The sequence below is a fragment of the Ambystoma mexicanum genome, chromosome 7q, assembly GCF_040938575.1.
Source record: "Ambystoma mexicanum isolate Mex_15411 chromosome 7q, UKY_AmexF1_1, whole genome shotgun sequence".
NCBI lineage: Eukaryota > Metazoa > Chordata > Amphibia > Caudata > Ambystomatidae > Ambystoma > Ambystoma mexicanum.
The window spans coordinates 706,796,319-706,811,515 of record NC_090941.1 but is presented as its reverse complement, the minus strand read 5'-3'; the positions used below and the strand labels follow the sequence as shown (position 1 = coordinate 706,811,515).

Sequence of the window (15,197 nt, the reverse complement as noted above, 5' to 3'; positions counted from 1 at the left end):
CACAAATAGTTATGACAAAAAGGCTCTTAAAACAGTTTAGCCAGCTCCCTCTTCTGCAGGTGCAAATATATAATGCAATCATAGAGCAAAGTGAGCTCTGGAGGCCAACTACAGTGCACAAGATCTGTAGATGTACAGACTAGATGAAACTATTGATCGCAAGTCAATATCAAATTAGCTTTGTGTATTAAATATGTAAGACTACGCAGAGTGGATGGCATAGCAGGCAGAGAACTGGGCAAACTAAGCAGAATATTATAGGTTGCAGCCATCTCACTTTCAGGGTAGCGGGTATAAACCAACATGGCAAAATAGAATGTCGAGTATGCTATCAGGTCATGGGTTGAGCACCAGTTGCAAGCTGTATGTAACCCAGCTGGCCACATGACTAGGTTTGCCATCACAGCATTTGGCCGCATGGTCATGTTCATTTTCAAAATGGTGCACTCGTCAATATGATACATCTTCCCCAACAAAATGAAATCTAGTGGGCACTGACATTTAGATACACTTCACTGTAAAGCATGGAGACAAGGCAGTGTTTTACAATGGCAATACTGTAATTATGCATTATGTAACCTATTACATTTTTAGAAAAGTAATTGAAAGCCGTTTAAAAAAAAAAAATACATACTGGTCTTTGGCAGACAGGATACAGTTAGCTTAATAACAGTATTATCCCGATAATTTCTGGTTTGCAATTTGAAAAAATAAAGTATGCCTAGCACTCCTACACAGGCCTTTTGGCACATGAGTGAAGGGGATGATTTCTGCCGCACTCTCCCCATTAGCCCTTTGAACTTGCAGTGAACGGAGAAAATAGGGTGGTGAGAGCTCTGAAGGCAAGAGGAATGCAGGGTGAGCTGTGCTTTTATTGAACAGGGTAACTTAAATAGCTAACTTTGCTACACAAGTGCCAATTTAATTTAATTAGCAAACCTACAGAACTGCATAGCAAATTGCTCCGTGACACTGCTTATTTTATGCCTTGTGCTGTATGCAAGAATGGGATACCAGTGGCTAATTGCTAAGACAGGTTCACACACAATCTAAATACAACTTTACTCGAGTGTGCAGGAATAGAATTGCAAAGGTAGTCTGTTGGTCAATCGGGCAAATTACAGAGGCAGTTTTTCAAACGGTCTAAATGAAGTTTGCTACTGTGGGCAGGAATGGTTTGGCACAGGCATGTTGCTGTATGTTGCAATGAGAATATCTCGCACAATCTAAAAGCAACTTTGCTGCAGAAGTTCGCAAGTGCGTATGTGTGATGTGTGAATGTGTTTTGCCCCTTAAACAGTGTTGTTGTTAAAGGTAGCTCGGCATCACATTAATAGGCAGTGGGGGTAGCGGTGCAGAGGAGTGAGGCTGCTTAGTGGCTAACAACTTGAGGGCAATTGGTGAGTATTTGGCAGGTAAGTGCTGCGTGGGGAAAAAAGGATCATCTTCCTTTTTAAGTTGTGGAAAGGTAGAAATAAGGCGAGTGGCAGTGGCGGCAGTTGGCAAGGTGCGCTTAGGGTTATAATGATCACTAGAAGTGATAGTAGGGGGGGCTGTACACGCGCATTTGACAGTGAGTAGGGACGTGCTGTGCAAGGGTGATGCGCGCATGACTCGAGGCTGGAAACTTGGTAGGAACAATCAAGCAGCAGAGACTAGCATTTCTTTCTAGTGACAATCGGTCGCACATAAGTATACAGATCAATAGTTCAGGTATAAGAGTCAATCAGCCTTAGGTCGGGCGGTAGCACGTGGGTAGAGTGTGGTCACCCAGTACAATGGAGTGGCTGAGGAGGGTTAGAAATGTTACCGTTAGAATGAGAGCCAGGGGGTCTGGCAAACGGCAGACACGGCATCAAACAGGCATACAACAGGCGATGGCCTTGTTTCCCAACAGGCGATGGCCTTGTTTCCCTTGGGCCTTGGAGGGAGTGGGCCTGCTTTGCCTGCCGGTGTCCAATGGCAATGGAAAAAGGCTCAGTAGCCAATCGGCAGAGGGCAGTGTCTGCTGCTGGGGGGCCTGGTTAAACAGGAAGCTGCAGGCAAAAATCGACGGCCATCTTGGAAGGGGTTCGGTACCTTGTGTACCTAGATGGAGGTAAAAGGCACAAAGTGCTCTTTCTGGCAGAATTATGCAGGTAGCTGGTATTTCTCTACTAGAGTTCCACGAACGCCCGTGTGCAATAATGTAAGGCTTAAATTGCAGATTTGCAAAAAATAGCACGAGGGTGGCGGCGCTTACCAGAATTTATTAATTGTTGAGAGATGCTTTTCCTCTGTAGGCCTGCTGCTCCTGCAGGGTCGGACCTACTCATAAGCATAAGTGTTTATTTTATGCTTTAAAAGAAACACAAAGATTTTAGTACTCAAAAGATTTGAGAAAAAAACTAGGTGTGCATCATATATTCACATAACAAAACAAAATAGGAACAGAGTCCGAGAACCGAAAAACACTAAAGCTAACAGGCAGGGGAAAAAGTATCAGTAAGCAAAATATAAGTGGGTGCAATTAATCGCGCACAAAAGCTGACTGTCCCTGACACTGGTAGGTGCAGTTCATGTTTGGACTACATGAATTTGTGAGCACTTGAATTTTCAGTGAGCAAACATGGAACCAATGTTAAACTTATTGGGACTGGGGTTGATCAAAATTGAGTCTCCGCCATCCACCATTGCAATAGCTTGAATTAACATGTGGTTCAAACTAGGTGTTAAGGCAGGGCTGCAACATCTTTATCCTATTTTTTTTTTTTTTTTGCTGGGAGTATTTGTACTCCCCATTTTAATTTTTTGGTAGTATTGGGCAATTTTTAGATTAAAACTGGCCAATGCACCGGTGCAGAATATTTGTAATGCTGCAACCTGGTCTTCATTACAGAACTTCTGCAAGCACTACTTTCTGGATTCCTAGTCGAGTCAGGACATCATTTGGAAAAGATGTTCTTCACAGCATAAACATAACTTTGGTCCCACCTCCATTTACGAACTGCTACAGGGATCTATCAAAGATGAGTAATCCATGAGAGGACACACTCAATTAGAAGAACAAATGTTCTTTCTACTGGATGTTCCTCCTACAGATTCCTCATCGCCCTCCCAGCCTGCTCCTCTGAGTGTTAGTGAATTTTACTGTATTAGATCCTCTTTCGACGCCTCTGACTTTTAAAAATCCTCATGGTGGCTGTGCAACGAGAGGGCAACGGGTGCAGTGTGCTAGTTATACAAAAGTCAATGTCCTGTCTGAGCACGGTGATGGAAGCCACCTTGTGCAACCTCTACGACGCACAAGGCACTCTGCGGTCAAAGTTTTCGAAGCTGCAAGCAGGATATCGTTATATCAAAGATGAGAAATCTGTGGGAGCAACATCCAGTAGAAGGAACATTAGCCGGGTTAAGTAATTTGTTATTCTACAGTGCCAAAGGATCCATGGTTTGGCCTGGGCTAATGCAGAACAAGCATTTAATGAGGCCACCACAGGGTCATGCGGACACTAGAACAGCGCTGGAAGCATGCCACGGAGGCAAGTGTGGTCTCAGGTAAGGGGTTGCCCCCCGCCCCTGGCAGTGACTAGCTGGCTGCCTTTGAAGCAAGAGCGCTCCACTGACGAGCACAACTCCCCCCCCCCCCCCCCCTTCCCCCCACTGGTAATAGTGTGTGACGGATGGATGAGTTGGGGCGGTGAGGGGAGAGGCCCAGCATGGACCTCTCCCCCTAAGAGGAGCGCGCAGGTGGAAATGAGCAAACTAGACCGTGAAGCCCCCCAGGGGGTTGTGGGAGTTTACAGACAGTGTGGAGACAGCCCTCCCTGGGCCACAAAGGGAACCAAACGGTGAGTGTGCATAACTGGGACACCATGAAAGAGACCTGGCTGGGCTGTATGGAGCGCTGCAGACAGGCCAACCTGACTGGGGTGGCGCCCAGGGACACTACAGTGAAAAAGAGCCGAGAAGGAGAAAGTACCCAACCTGAACTGTCCCTAAGGGGGCCGCGGCAAGAGGAGCTGGGTGCCCGCCAGGACTCAGGCCCAAGGGCCTCCATGGAGCACATCCCTCCTAGTGGGTGGGGTGAGGTAACTCAACTGAACCCTGAGACAGGAAGGGGGGCCCGCGGAGGGTCTATAGAGACCAGGACTGGCAACAAGGCCAGCAAGCAAGGTTGTGAGCCCAACAACTGGCAGGCGGAGTGTGCTAGGAGGAATCCCGTTGAGCGGTAAAGGATTACGGGGCAGAGGACACCTGCAGAAGAGTGAGGAGTGGGACCCCAGGTGGGTTTCGGGACAATGGCCTGGAGAGGGCTCTCCCAATACCAATATCACAGCCATGTCGCAGTAGAAATGGGGAGGGCACAGGAAGCTACAGGACCGCCCAGCTCTGCAGAGATGCGGACCATCAAGGGTGGCATCCAGCTGATCCTGGAAGAGATCCGGGGGGGTGAGAATGGACATTGGAGCCAAGGTGGCTGGCTTAAGTGGACACGCTGGAAGAAAGGCTCGAATTGGTGGAGGCTAACCAGGCTACCACAGCGTTCTCGAGGAGCAGATCGAGGTCGGATTTCGAGAGATTGCTGGGAAATGGAGTTGGGCCTCAAAATGGACAACATTGAAAATTGGGAGAGGTGCAACAGTCCGGGTTGTTTGTGTTTTTTTTTTTTTTGCCTTGAGGAAAGGGAGGGAGAATCCCTGGCTGAACTCGAGAATAAAATTCCAGGAAATTATTGGGATGGTCCTAGGGTCAAAAGAAGGAACGCATGTAACCCTGGTTGGGGCACCGCGCAGGAGGAGGTAGTAGGGGGGCTTTGCTCAGTCCTGGCGAGGTTGCACTAATATCGGGACAAAGCAGATATCCTGCAGAATTGACTGAGGGCTCCAGAGTGGCAATATTCAGGATCTCGGCACAGACCCTCTTGAGGCGGAAAGTGAGCCCTGCTCGCAAAGTGGTTAAAGGAGAAAGGAGTCCGGTACTGGCGGGGAAACCTGCACTAATATTAGAATGGGAAGGCTAGTCCCCTGGTGTCGGAAGAAGACATTGAGAGAGCCACAGACTCTGGGACACCAAGGACAGGAGGCCACTCGGGAAGAAGGGTCGTCCGAGGTGAGATCCATGGCCCGCACAGGGAGCAAAGCAGTCAAATGCAAGGGGCCAGGAAGTTTCGGAAACTGAACAGTTCCTCTCCCAGAAGGGAAGTGAAATGAGGGACAAGGACCCCCTGGCACATGGTTAAAGGGCTGACGGTGCAAAGGAGCTTGATGCACCCCATATATAATTCCCCCTGGGAGGGAAGTTTTATCCCAGGGGCGGGGGGGGCATACAGAGCGAATTTGTTTTGTTTAACAAGGTTGGGGACACCCAGGGGGTAGGTTGGGGACACCCAGGGGGTAGATTGGGTAGGTTTATGGGCTTAGGGGGCTGGGGATATGAAAAGGGGTACGTGGGTAGAAGCAGGGGGATATTATTCCTCACTATTATGTTAAGGGAGGGGGGTTGTGCTGTAGAGCAAAGAGGTGCACCAGGTGAGGGTAAGGTACAGGAAGGGGATTGGTGGTTAGAGGTGAGGAAGAAAGATGACAAACATTGGGATGAGGGCAGGGGACGGCATTTCCAGTGATTCAGCAGGTGTGACATGTTTGTGGCACTCGGACCTCTCAAAGTGGGGTTAAGGGAGGGGGCAGTAAGGATGTTTCATGCAGCAGGTCTGGGGAGAAAGGATGTGGGGGTACCTCTTGAGTGAAGATCAAGGTGACGGGAGAAGGAAAGGTGATGGCTGAGATTCGCATAGCCATGCTGAATGTTGAGGGCTAAATTCCCAAAACAAAGATCCCTCACAAGAAGTTTCACAAACAGCATCTGGCGATTCCCCTTCCTCCAAGACACTCGTTATGAAAAGGGGTGGAATCGGCTGTACGGGAGAAGGACATTGATTTTTTTTAAAAAACTTCTGGGACACAGAGCAAGGAGGGAGTGGATAGTATATTGGGAACAGCCTTCAAGATGACGGAGATACAGGTTAAATCTAGCCACTTATGCCCCTAATGTGGGACAAATAGGTTTCCTACGCCGGGTCTTTGGGTTCCTGGAGGGCTGGGCAGAGGGAGCCATGGTACTGGGAGGGGACTACCACCTGGTGGTGGATCTGACACTAGATTGGTGGTCCACTAAGGACAAAGGCCTGAACGGTACACTCAGAACACCGCTTTCAAACGCCTCCTGCAGGACCACTATTGGGTGACTTATGGTGGGGACACCTGCCGGGGGGGGGGGGGCTACACGTTTTTTCACCCCTGCGCCAGACATTACAAGGATGGACCTGCTCCTGGTCGCGCTGTATAGGGAGGCTGAGATGGGGGTACCTAGGGTTGGGTTTGGTCCGACCATGAGTTGGTGGTAGTGGAGTGGAAGAAAAGGCCCTAAGCAGCAAGTCCGCTGGCAATGCAACACTTTACTGAGGGACAAGATCTTTCGGGGGAAAGAAGCACAGGCCTACTTTGAGGCTAATGATAATGGTGCGACAAGTATGGTCTGGGAAGCGGCCAAAGCTACATTTCGGGGCCTCTTCATAGCTGAAGGAGCATGTAGGGAGAGGGGAATTATTGAAGCTAGGCTCAGGGGAACTGAAAGTGCTGCAATCGCGAAAGTGCATTGGCTTATGTAAGTGCTCCTAGGCGAGATGAGGGGCAAGGGGCATTGATTGGGGGGGGTGGTAAAGTTGAGGTTCACAAAGGTACTATGAAAGGGGAGAAGTGGGAAAGCTTCTGGCGAACAGAGCTATAGGGATGGGAAGGAGTATAGGCGCAATACAGGGGGCAGATGGGGGCAGGGGGAACCATGGGGGATTTTTTTTTCCTCCGATTTTTGGGGGGCGGGGGAGAACTAAGAGTTGACTGACTTTGAACAGTTCCTAACAGGGAGGGGAACCAAGGGATTGTGGGACTGTACAAGACGATCCTGTTGCTAGAATCAAGGGATCCACTAAAAGCTAGGGTCAAGCCGGGGGTGGACTTGCGGATAGATATTGAGGATACACTGTGGACCAGATCTGTAGAGGGGTGGTATGGTCGATGGGCACCAAGAAAGAAAATTACACAGGTGGCACTACCCTCCGACTAGAATGCCTTCAAAATTGCACATGTCAAGCCACTTCTTAAAAAAAAAAAAAAACATCCCTTGACCCCAAAAGTTACCGTCCCATCTCAAACACCAGATTCCTTGCAAAACTCATCGACCAAACTGCATACTCCCAACTAAACCCCTTTTGTCGAATCTAACAACATCCTAGACCGCGACATGGAACTGGAAAAACTCTGGCCTCAATCTGGGACGATCTTAAAGGGATACTCTAGTAAAAAATTTTATTTCAAAAATAGATAGGCCACATTAAAAAAAATACTAGCATCCTCCGTTTTAAAACTTCCTATGTAAAATTTTGAGCTATTCAAGCTCAAAATTCGAAAAAGCAAGCGCAGGGGGGGGGGCGCCATTTTGTGAAATGGAGGCCCTCCTGTGCTGGCTTTTGCTTTTGCGGCACTAATGAAGGAAAAGCCAGCAAGCTGTAGTAAACAGTCTACTGCTGGGTGGCTTTCCCTTCATTAGTGCCGGGACTCGGAGGACGCGGACCGGAGACCAGAGCAGGAAAGCTGCAGCTGAGGAGGAGGCTGGAGGAGCCCGGAAAACTTAGAAATAAAACCGCAGCTTTAAAAACGTTGTATTTATGTTTGCGGTCGCCTTTGAAGCGACCGCAAACATAAATACAACGTTGTGTTGGAAAACGCTGCGGTTTTTCGTTCCAAGTTCTCAGGCTCCTCCGGCTCGGAGGAGCCTGAGAAACTTGGAACGAAAAACCGCAGCGTTTTCCAACATAACCGCGTGTGTTTCTGCCTGCTGTGGCTATCACTTTGGGTCTCCGGTGCTCCCAGGAGCACCGGAGACCCAAAGTGAAAGCCACAGCAGGCAGAAACACACGCGGTTATGTTTACATGCCGCGTAGTGTTCCTACCTGCAGCTGATTTCCCATTTGGGGCTCTCGGGCTCCCCATGGGGAGCCCGAGAGCCCCAAATGGGAAATGCTACATTGCCTGCCTGAATCTTCTTTTCCATTTGGGGCTCTCTGGCTTCCCGGGAGCCCGAGAGCCCCAAATGGAAAAGCAGATTCAGGCAGACACAACGCGGTTGTGTTGGAAAACGCTGCGGTTTTAAAACCGCAGCGTTTTCCAACACAATAACGTTGTATTTATGTTTGCGGTCGCTTTTGAAGCGACCGCAAACATAAATACAACGTTTTTAAAGCTGCGGTTTTATTTCTAAGTTTTCCGGGCTCCTCTTTTTGTAAAAAAAATAAATAGCACCTACCGAGATTCAGCTGCAGCTTTCCTGCTCTGGTCTCCGGTCCGCGTCCTCCGAGTCCCGGCACTAATGAAGGGAAAGCCACCCAGCGGTAGACTTTGTTTACTACAGCTGGCTGGCTTTTCCTTCATTAGTGCCGCAAAAGCCAGCACAGGAGGGCCTCCATTTCACAAAATGGCGGCGCCCTTGTGCTTGCTTTTGAGCTTAAATATCTCAAAATTTTACATAGGAAGTTTTAAAACGGAGGATGCTAGTATTTTTTTTTAATGTGGCCTATCTATTTTTGAAATAAAATTTTTTACTAGAGTATCCCTTTAAGATCACTGCAGACTCTGCAGGATGCGCTACACTAATTCTCCTCGACCTGTCTGCAGCCTTCGACACAATTAACCATTCAATCCTTGACCGCCTGTACTCCCTGGGAATCCGTGGAACCACTCTCCAATGGATCGCCGCCTTCCTCAACAGGAAACGAATAACCATCTTCCCTTTTGTCTCAATGTCATGATGCCTACCCCCGGGGACCCAGACGAAGTCCAGCAACCCCGGAAGCAGGCATCAAGTTACCCCAAGCAAGCCCAACAACCCCATCTAGGGGCTATTTGGGTGCAGTCCTGGCGCCATAGGCACCAGGCTCATAGATTAAAACTTAACAATGCTGCAAACTTACCTGATGCAGACCATGCTGCAAGAGCTCCAAGCCAAAAGAGGCTTGGAAGGGACTATTTTACCTAGGGACTATTTTTTACTCTGGTGGGGCTGGGGAGGAATACTTACCTGGGACTACTTTGAAGGCCATTTAAACCACGCCCAAAGAGCAGCACACGCTTCACGTTATTCTGCATCCAGCAGCGTAACGCTCACCGTGCCTGCAAGTCTGCATCCAGTCTTCTGCCACGCCCGCCTCGAGTTTGGAGCTCCTAGAAAAAGGGAGAAAGAAGAAAAGGTTGGAACAAGAGCAATACCTCTGATCCTTACCTGAATTCCCGATCCATCGCGCCTTCGAGCTGGAAGAAAGAGGTCATTTTATGCGCATCGCCTCGCCTGCTGCAGCGCCGTGCTGAACTCACCGGCCTTCGCAGCGTCTTCACATTCCACCGCATCCTCCTGCATGTTCCCACCGCACTCCGGCACCTAAGGAGAAGACAAGAACAGCAAGGGGAGCCAAGGGAATACACAGAGGAATACCCCCCATAGATTTACCTGATTTTACCACTGGGGGTACTATTCCTCTTCACGGGTCGGCGCAGCTTCCACTGCATCTTAGCCGAACCCCGGCCCCTAAGGGGAAACGGACAGCAAGGTGAAACAAAGGGACTAACAAGGGGAACCCTCCTCACCACAATAGACTTACCTGATTTTACCGCCGGGAGGCATTATTCCCCGAGACTTCATACTTCCTCTCAGCGCCTGAATAAGGGAGAAAGCAACAGGTTACACACACATCCTTACCAGAATATTACCGGTTGCCACGAGGAACTCTTCAGTATGGTCAAGCTGCAACCTGCAAGGAATCGGACAAAAGTGAGTCAGGCATTTGAACTCTTACGAACTACATACTTACGGCGCCTTGCCGGGAATATCGGAGTCAGTATTGTTCTGGAACTCGCCAATTCCTTCGAGCCAGTGAAGCAACCAGTTATCTGCGCTCAATGCAGGATGGAGAGCTCATCTTTTCAAACCATCAGATGAGACTCCAAGAGGGTACATCAAAGGTGATCAGTGGGGAGAACAGCGGGGGTGGGGGGATTTACGCTCAACTCCACGGGTGGTTAATTCCCTTTCTCCATTTGCAGAAGAATATTCCTACGGGCCAAGCAAACGAAGCTAGGTGGGCCAGTCCGTCATCTTGGCCCTTCGCGTCACATTGGTGGAGACCGCAGCTGTCCAGTTCAGATCGACGCCTCTGTGGGAGCCAGGTGAGCGTAACACTCAACTGCTTACTCAGACAAGCACCTTGCGGTACTCAGTATTAACTATCTGTTCTCCTATTCAACCTCTATATGTCTACCCTCCCTGGAATCATCCGCACAATATCCTGTGCTAAAAGTATGCCGACGATACCCAAATCCTCCTAAACTCCACAACTCATACTCCAACTCTCAGCCTGACCTTGCAGCCTGCCTCCTAGATATCGACCATTGGATGACTACAAACCACCTCCTCCTGAACACCATTAAAACCGAAATCCTAAGCTCCAAAGAGTGCAAAACGCTGCTGCTAAAATGCTACTAGCCCTGGGTCCAAGAGACAAACCTCTACAGCTCTCAGAACCCGCCACTATCAAGACCCTGCATCATCACGAAGTGCACAAGAAGGCCCTCTATACCTGCAAGATAAACTAAAACCTTACCTCCAACCCCGCACCCTAAGCTCAATCTCTGCCCTCCTTTTAGTGATCCCATCACCAACTAGGGATCCTTTCTCAGCATTGGCCCGACTCTGTGGAACTCGCTTCCACCTCACATCCGACACCCCGAAGACTATGACGTACTGCAAATTACTGAACACATGGCTCTTTCCATAACGCCAACGACGAACCCTATAGATATGTCTAACTCCAACAATCCAATGACCAAATACATAATGAGACTCTCCACCATGTGTTCATTGACCTCTGATCCTACTTACAGGTTAGGAAGGTTTGATGGAAGGGAAGAATGGAATGGTTCGAAGGATTAAATGGATGGAGGGAATGGATCGATGAAATGGGTGAATGGAATGGTGTGGATGCATGGATGGAGCAAACGGATGGAATTAATGTAATGGATAGACGCATGTGAAATGAAGGGATTGAATGTATGGATTGAATGGAAGTTATGCAGTGGATAAAATGGATGAACTAGAGAAGAGGTGAAATCGACAGACCTGATGGATGGAATTGATGGAATGGATGGACGCAATAGATAATGACGGATAGAAGGGATAGATGACATGGATGGAACGGGTGGCATGGATGCATGAACTAGAGGGAATAGACAAAAATGGAGTAGTTGGAGTGGATGATGGAGGGGATCAATGGAATGGGCACAATAGTTGGACATGTGGATAGATGACGTGGGTGCATGCGAAATGCTTAGATATGTACAGAGAACTGACGGAAGATGGAGTGGGTCCGAGCGTATGGCTGGAGCGAATAGAGGGAGAGGGTGGAGGCCATCCTGTTCACGTGCCTGGTCTCGGGCGCTTTAAAGATGACCATCGAATCACATCACTACGCTTACTCTACACCATCAACTAGAACAGTTATTCCCCTGATTAATTCGGCTTAGCTGTTCCCATATGAATATGACCCCATGAACATCACCTCACCCTAAAGAAAACACAGCTAGCCAAGCACAATCCAGCCTAGTTGCTCACATATGCGTCCTTCAGGCCTAACGCAGCCAGAGCCCAGTCTAGGTGTCCACCCACAGCACACATCCAACTGATATCACTAGCACCCCGACTAACGCTAGGAAGCAACTACCACCCAGCAATTACATCAGCTGCCCACATATTCAGTGCACCCACGCACCCTACAACACTATCTTTCTCTCCACTTGCCAGAACTGCGGTTCACAAGGGCGTTGAACCTACCAGCGCTTTGAGCAATTACCGATGATATATAGAGCGCTGTATAAATGTCAAGCAACATAAAATAGAATAGCTGATATGCAATGGATATGACCCACGCTGTTGGAAGTGTAAACAGGTGAAGGGTGACTACATATACATGTGGTGGGATTGCCACAGAGTACAGGCCTACTGGAGGGGAGGTCCTCCCATGGGTTAAGGGGGTAGACGGAATCCACGGGGAGCTTTCCCAGTGGCTCCTTTTTGGGGTGGTGGAAGGAGGGCATATGTTGAAATCATGTTGGTCTCTACCAGATGTTGTCTTGCCCAACTATGGAAGAATTCACGCATGCCAAAGGAAAAGGAATGGGTAGCAAAGATAAAAGCGATACCTTACTCCTGTGTTGGATGAGTCCAGGTCGAACATTTGAGGGTTTATGGCTTCCCTTCTTTGAGAAATACGGGCACTAGGGGAGGGCCCAATAGGGATTATACCAAGTCTGGTAAGGTCAGGTGGGGGGGGGGTGAGGGGGTGGGCGGAGGAAGTACTTGAAGCCCAATCTGGGGTCCTTAAACAGTCCAATGAAGCATCCACGCACAGTTCGGGGAGTGCAGAATTAACCGGGATCTGTGGGCCTAGGAACACTTCTACGGAAAGGGGTTACACCAAAACTTAACTCTGTGGACTCATTGAGGACCTGCTGCACTGAGGGAGTGGGGGGGGTGAATGCCCATTGTTTGGATTGGAGATGGGTGGGGGGGTGTACTGACGGTTTGTAACAGTTATGCGAAAATGCTAATAAAGTTCCATTTTTGGGGGGAAAAAACTCCAGAGCCTATGGGGCCTGCCAAGAGGCCAGAACTCTCCTCCACAAATGCTGTGTGCATTCGAGGTGGGCAGTCTTTAACTGGCACCCAGGCAAGCCCATGGTCATAGACTGTCTACCTAAACATCCACACCCAGATCTCCAGATAAGAACTTGAAGTGTATATCTTACTTCCCATGTTTTTAGGGAGAACATTTAATATGGGAGTACTTTAAGCAAGCCAACAGACTGTAAAATACATATTTTTGTAATAAATATTTGCACCTAGCTCATGCATGAGACAATAATGTAATTTCCTCCCATCACTCTACATGGACTACATCCGTGGAGCTGTGTGGGTGAAAGAGGGACATGCTCCTGTGTCTTCTATTTTTTGTGGAGAGTATTTTTACTCGCCAGTGTTTTTCTTTTTGGGGGAGTATTTGCCTATTTTTAGGGAGTAAAAATGGCTGCTACATTCATATGTAGGGCTGTCCACACCACAAGGTTCTAGGTAGTCTGAGATTTATTTGTAATGTTGAACCAATATCCTGCTTTAAATGAGTGTCGTGGTGCAAAGACACACGGGCAACACTTCATGTAAACTCTTGTGACTTGGAGAGCCATAAATAACATCCCGACGAGACGCGTTTGCCCCACGGGCTGTTGTGCGCCACCGGTCTAGCACAATGGCCATTCCTCCGTGAGCTTCCAACATCTTGTATGATGTTGTGGGCTCAGTGCAGTTGACATTTGGGGGTTTGTGGCGCACCATGCCTACATTTAGTATGGGTAATTCTATTCAATTAATACCCCTGGCACTTAACCGGTTAAGTACATTGAAAATCAGCTCTTGGCAGGCATACTTATAGTGGCCCTAGTTGACTGGGTGCTTTTTATGAAAGTTTTTCTGTGTATGTGTACATGTCTGTTTGCATATGGATGCAAACATATATATATATATATATATTTATATATATATATATCTTATGAAATTGTATTTTATTATGGCCTAATGAAATGGAAATGCTGGGAAATTGCTTTCACGGTCTCATTACTGTTTGTTGTCCTTTAGACATGCCCACTGTTGCTGAGAGTATTCACTACCAACAGTGCTCGACATCACAGACCTGAAGAATTTGCCAGGGGAAATGTCCCATCGAGCGAACTTCAAATTTATACCTGGTGAGTAGTCTCTCCAGCATTTTTGAGGTAATGTAGAGAAATGGGCAACTACACATATGACTTGAGGGCTGTATGGGATCATTAACCAATCGTTGCCGCACGGTGCCATTTGAGTGATGGGTGTGTGGCGGCTTGTTTTTTTTTCACTATGCTGCTCAGTGGAGAGGTATTCAATGTCCGTGTGAATGAGGTATTCATACATCTACTGATTAAGCCTGAACTGTCACCACATTTTCACAAAGGTATGTTGTAAACGGCCAAACCCTTCTATACGTGGATGTGTTCATGTGTAGAGTTCTCATTGTTTCATAATGGGCTGTTGCTACCTGATGTGGTGCCACTGTCATTCTTATGTGAATGCTTTAAAAAATAAGGTACTTTTTTATTCTAAAATAAATCGTGCATATCTGCTTGCTTTTTTTATTTAGAGCATGCTTATTTTATGCACGTGTCGTACAATAAATGTCGTTCAATTTCATGATTTACTGTCATTACTGCAGGAAAAATATTCTACCTGTAACATTGAGGCTGACTGGGTAGATTTGGGTTGGACTAGATTTCCATTTCTGTCAACCCTTAAACAAGTTGTGCTGTATGGTTAAAGAAGCAACAATGGCAGGTTTAAAAATAATTGCCTAATTTAAATTAGTTTGCCTTCAAGCACACTGCTTGATGGGTTGTAACAGTCCTTCTCAGGATTTTCCTGGCCCTCTTCCGCACTTGTTTTCCCCTGCCTCATCCTGAACTCTGTTGGGGTACGGTGGTGAGGGAAGATTGAGCTTGTGCCCCGCACCCCCTCTTCGCCCGTTTACCTGCTTCTGAGTTGGCTTTCAAAAATCTACTTAAAGTAGTGCTAGAATTCCTTCTGTCGGATCTGCTGGGCTCTGTTCTTGCTCCTGCCCCTGGGCTTGCTAAATTATGTTGCTCTGGACAGGAGAAGAATAACTACACAAAAGGGTCCCTTTTCCGTGTGTTTTATTGGGATTTCTGGCATATATGTCTCTTTAATACACCATGGTGTAGACAACTGGCCACTGAGTGAATGGCAAACTAAATAGCACACAACCATAAAGCAGCACCATCTCAACAAGCAAAACACCACCCCACCAGGATGAACATGAAACAAAACTCCAGAAAACTCAATTGCTGAAGAATCCACTTTAATTGCTAACCTACCGTATGGGCACAGCCCAGGTAGCTTCACCATCTGATGACCTAACACCCACCCAACAAGCAGACTGGAGCAGGCCAGCAGGAAACACTCCATTGGCATTTACTGAAAGTGCTTTGGATTAGCATACCATATGGGCAAAT

At 47.9% G+C, this 15,197-nt stretch overlaps 1 protein-coding gene across 1 annotated transcript in view; it reads left to right on the top strand.

The window, feature by feature from the left end:
- The window catches only part of SAP18 (Sin3A associated protein 18), an 81,265-nt gene that overhangs the window by 15,025 nt on the left and 51,043 nt on the right, over positions 1 to 15,197 (top strand). Inside the window, exon 2 of the mRNA XM_069640753.1 lies at positions 13,774 to 13,883. Within this exon, the coding sequence (XP_069496854.1) occupies positions 13,774 to 13,883 (110 nt within the window). The remainder of the gene's footprint in view (positions 1 to 13,773; positions 13,884 to 15,197) is intronic.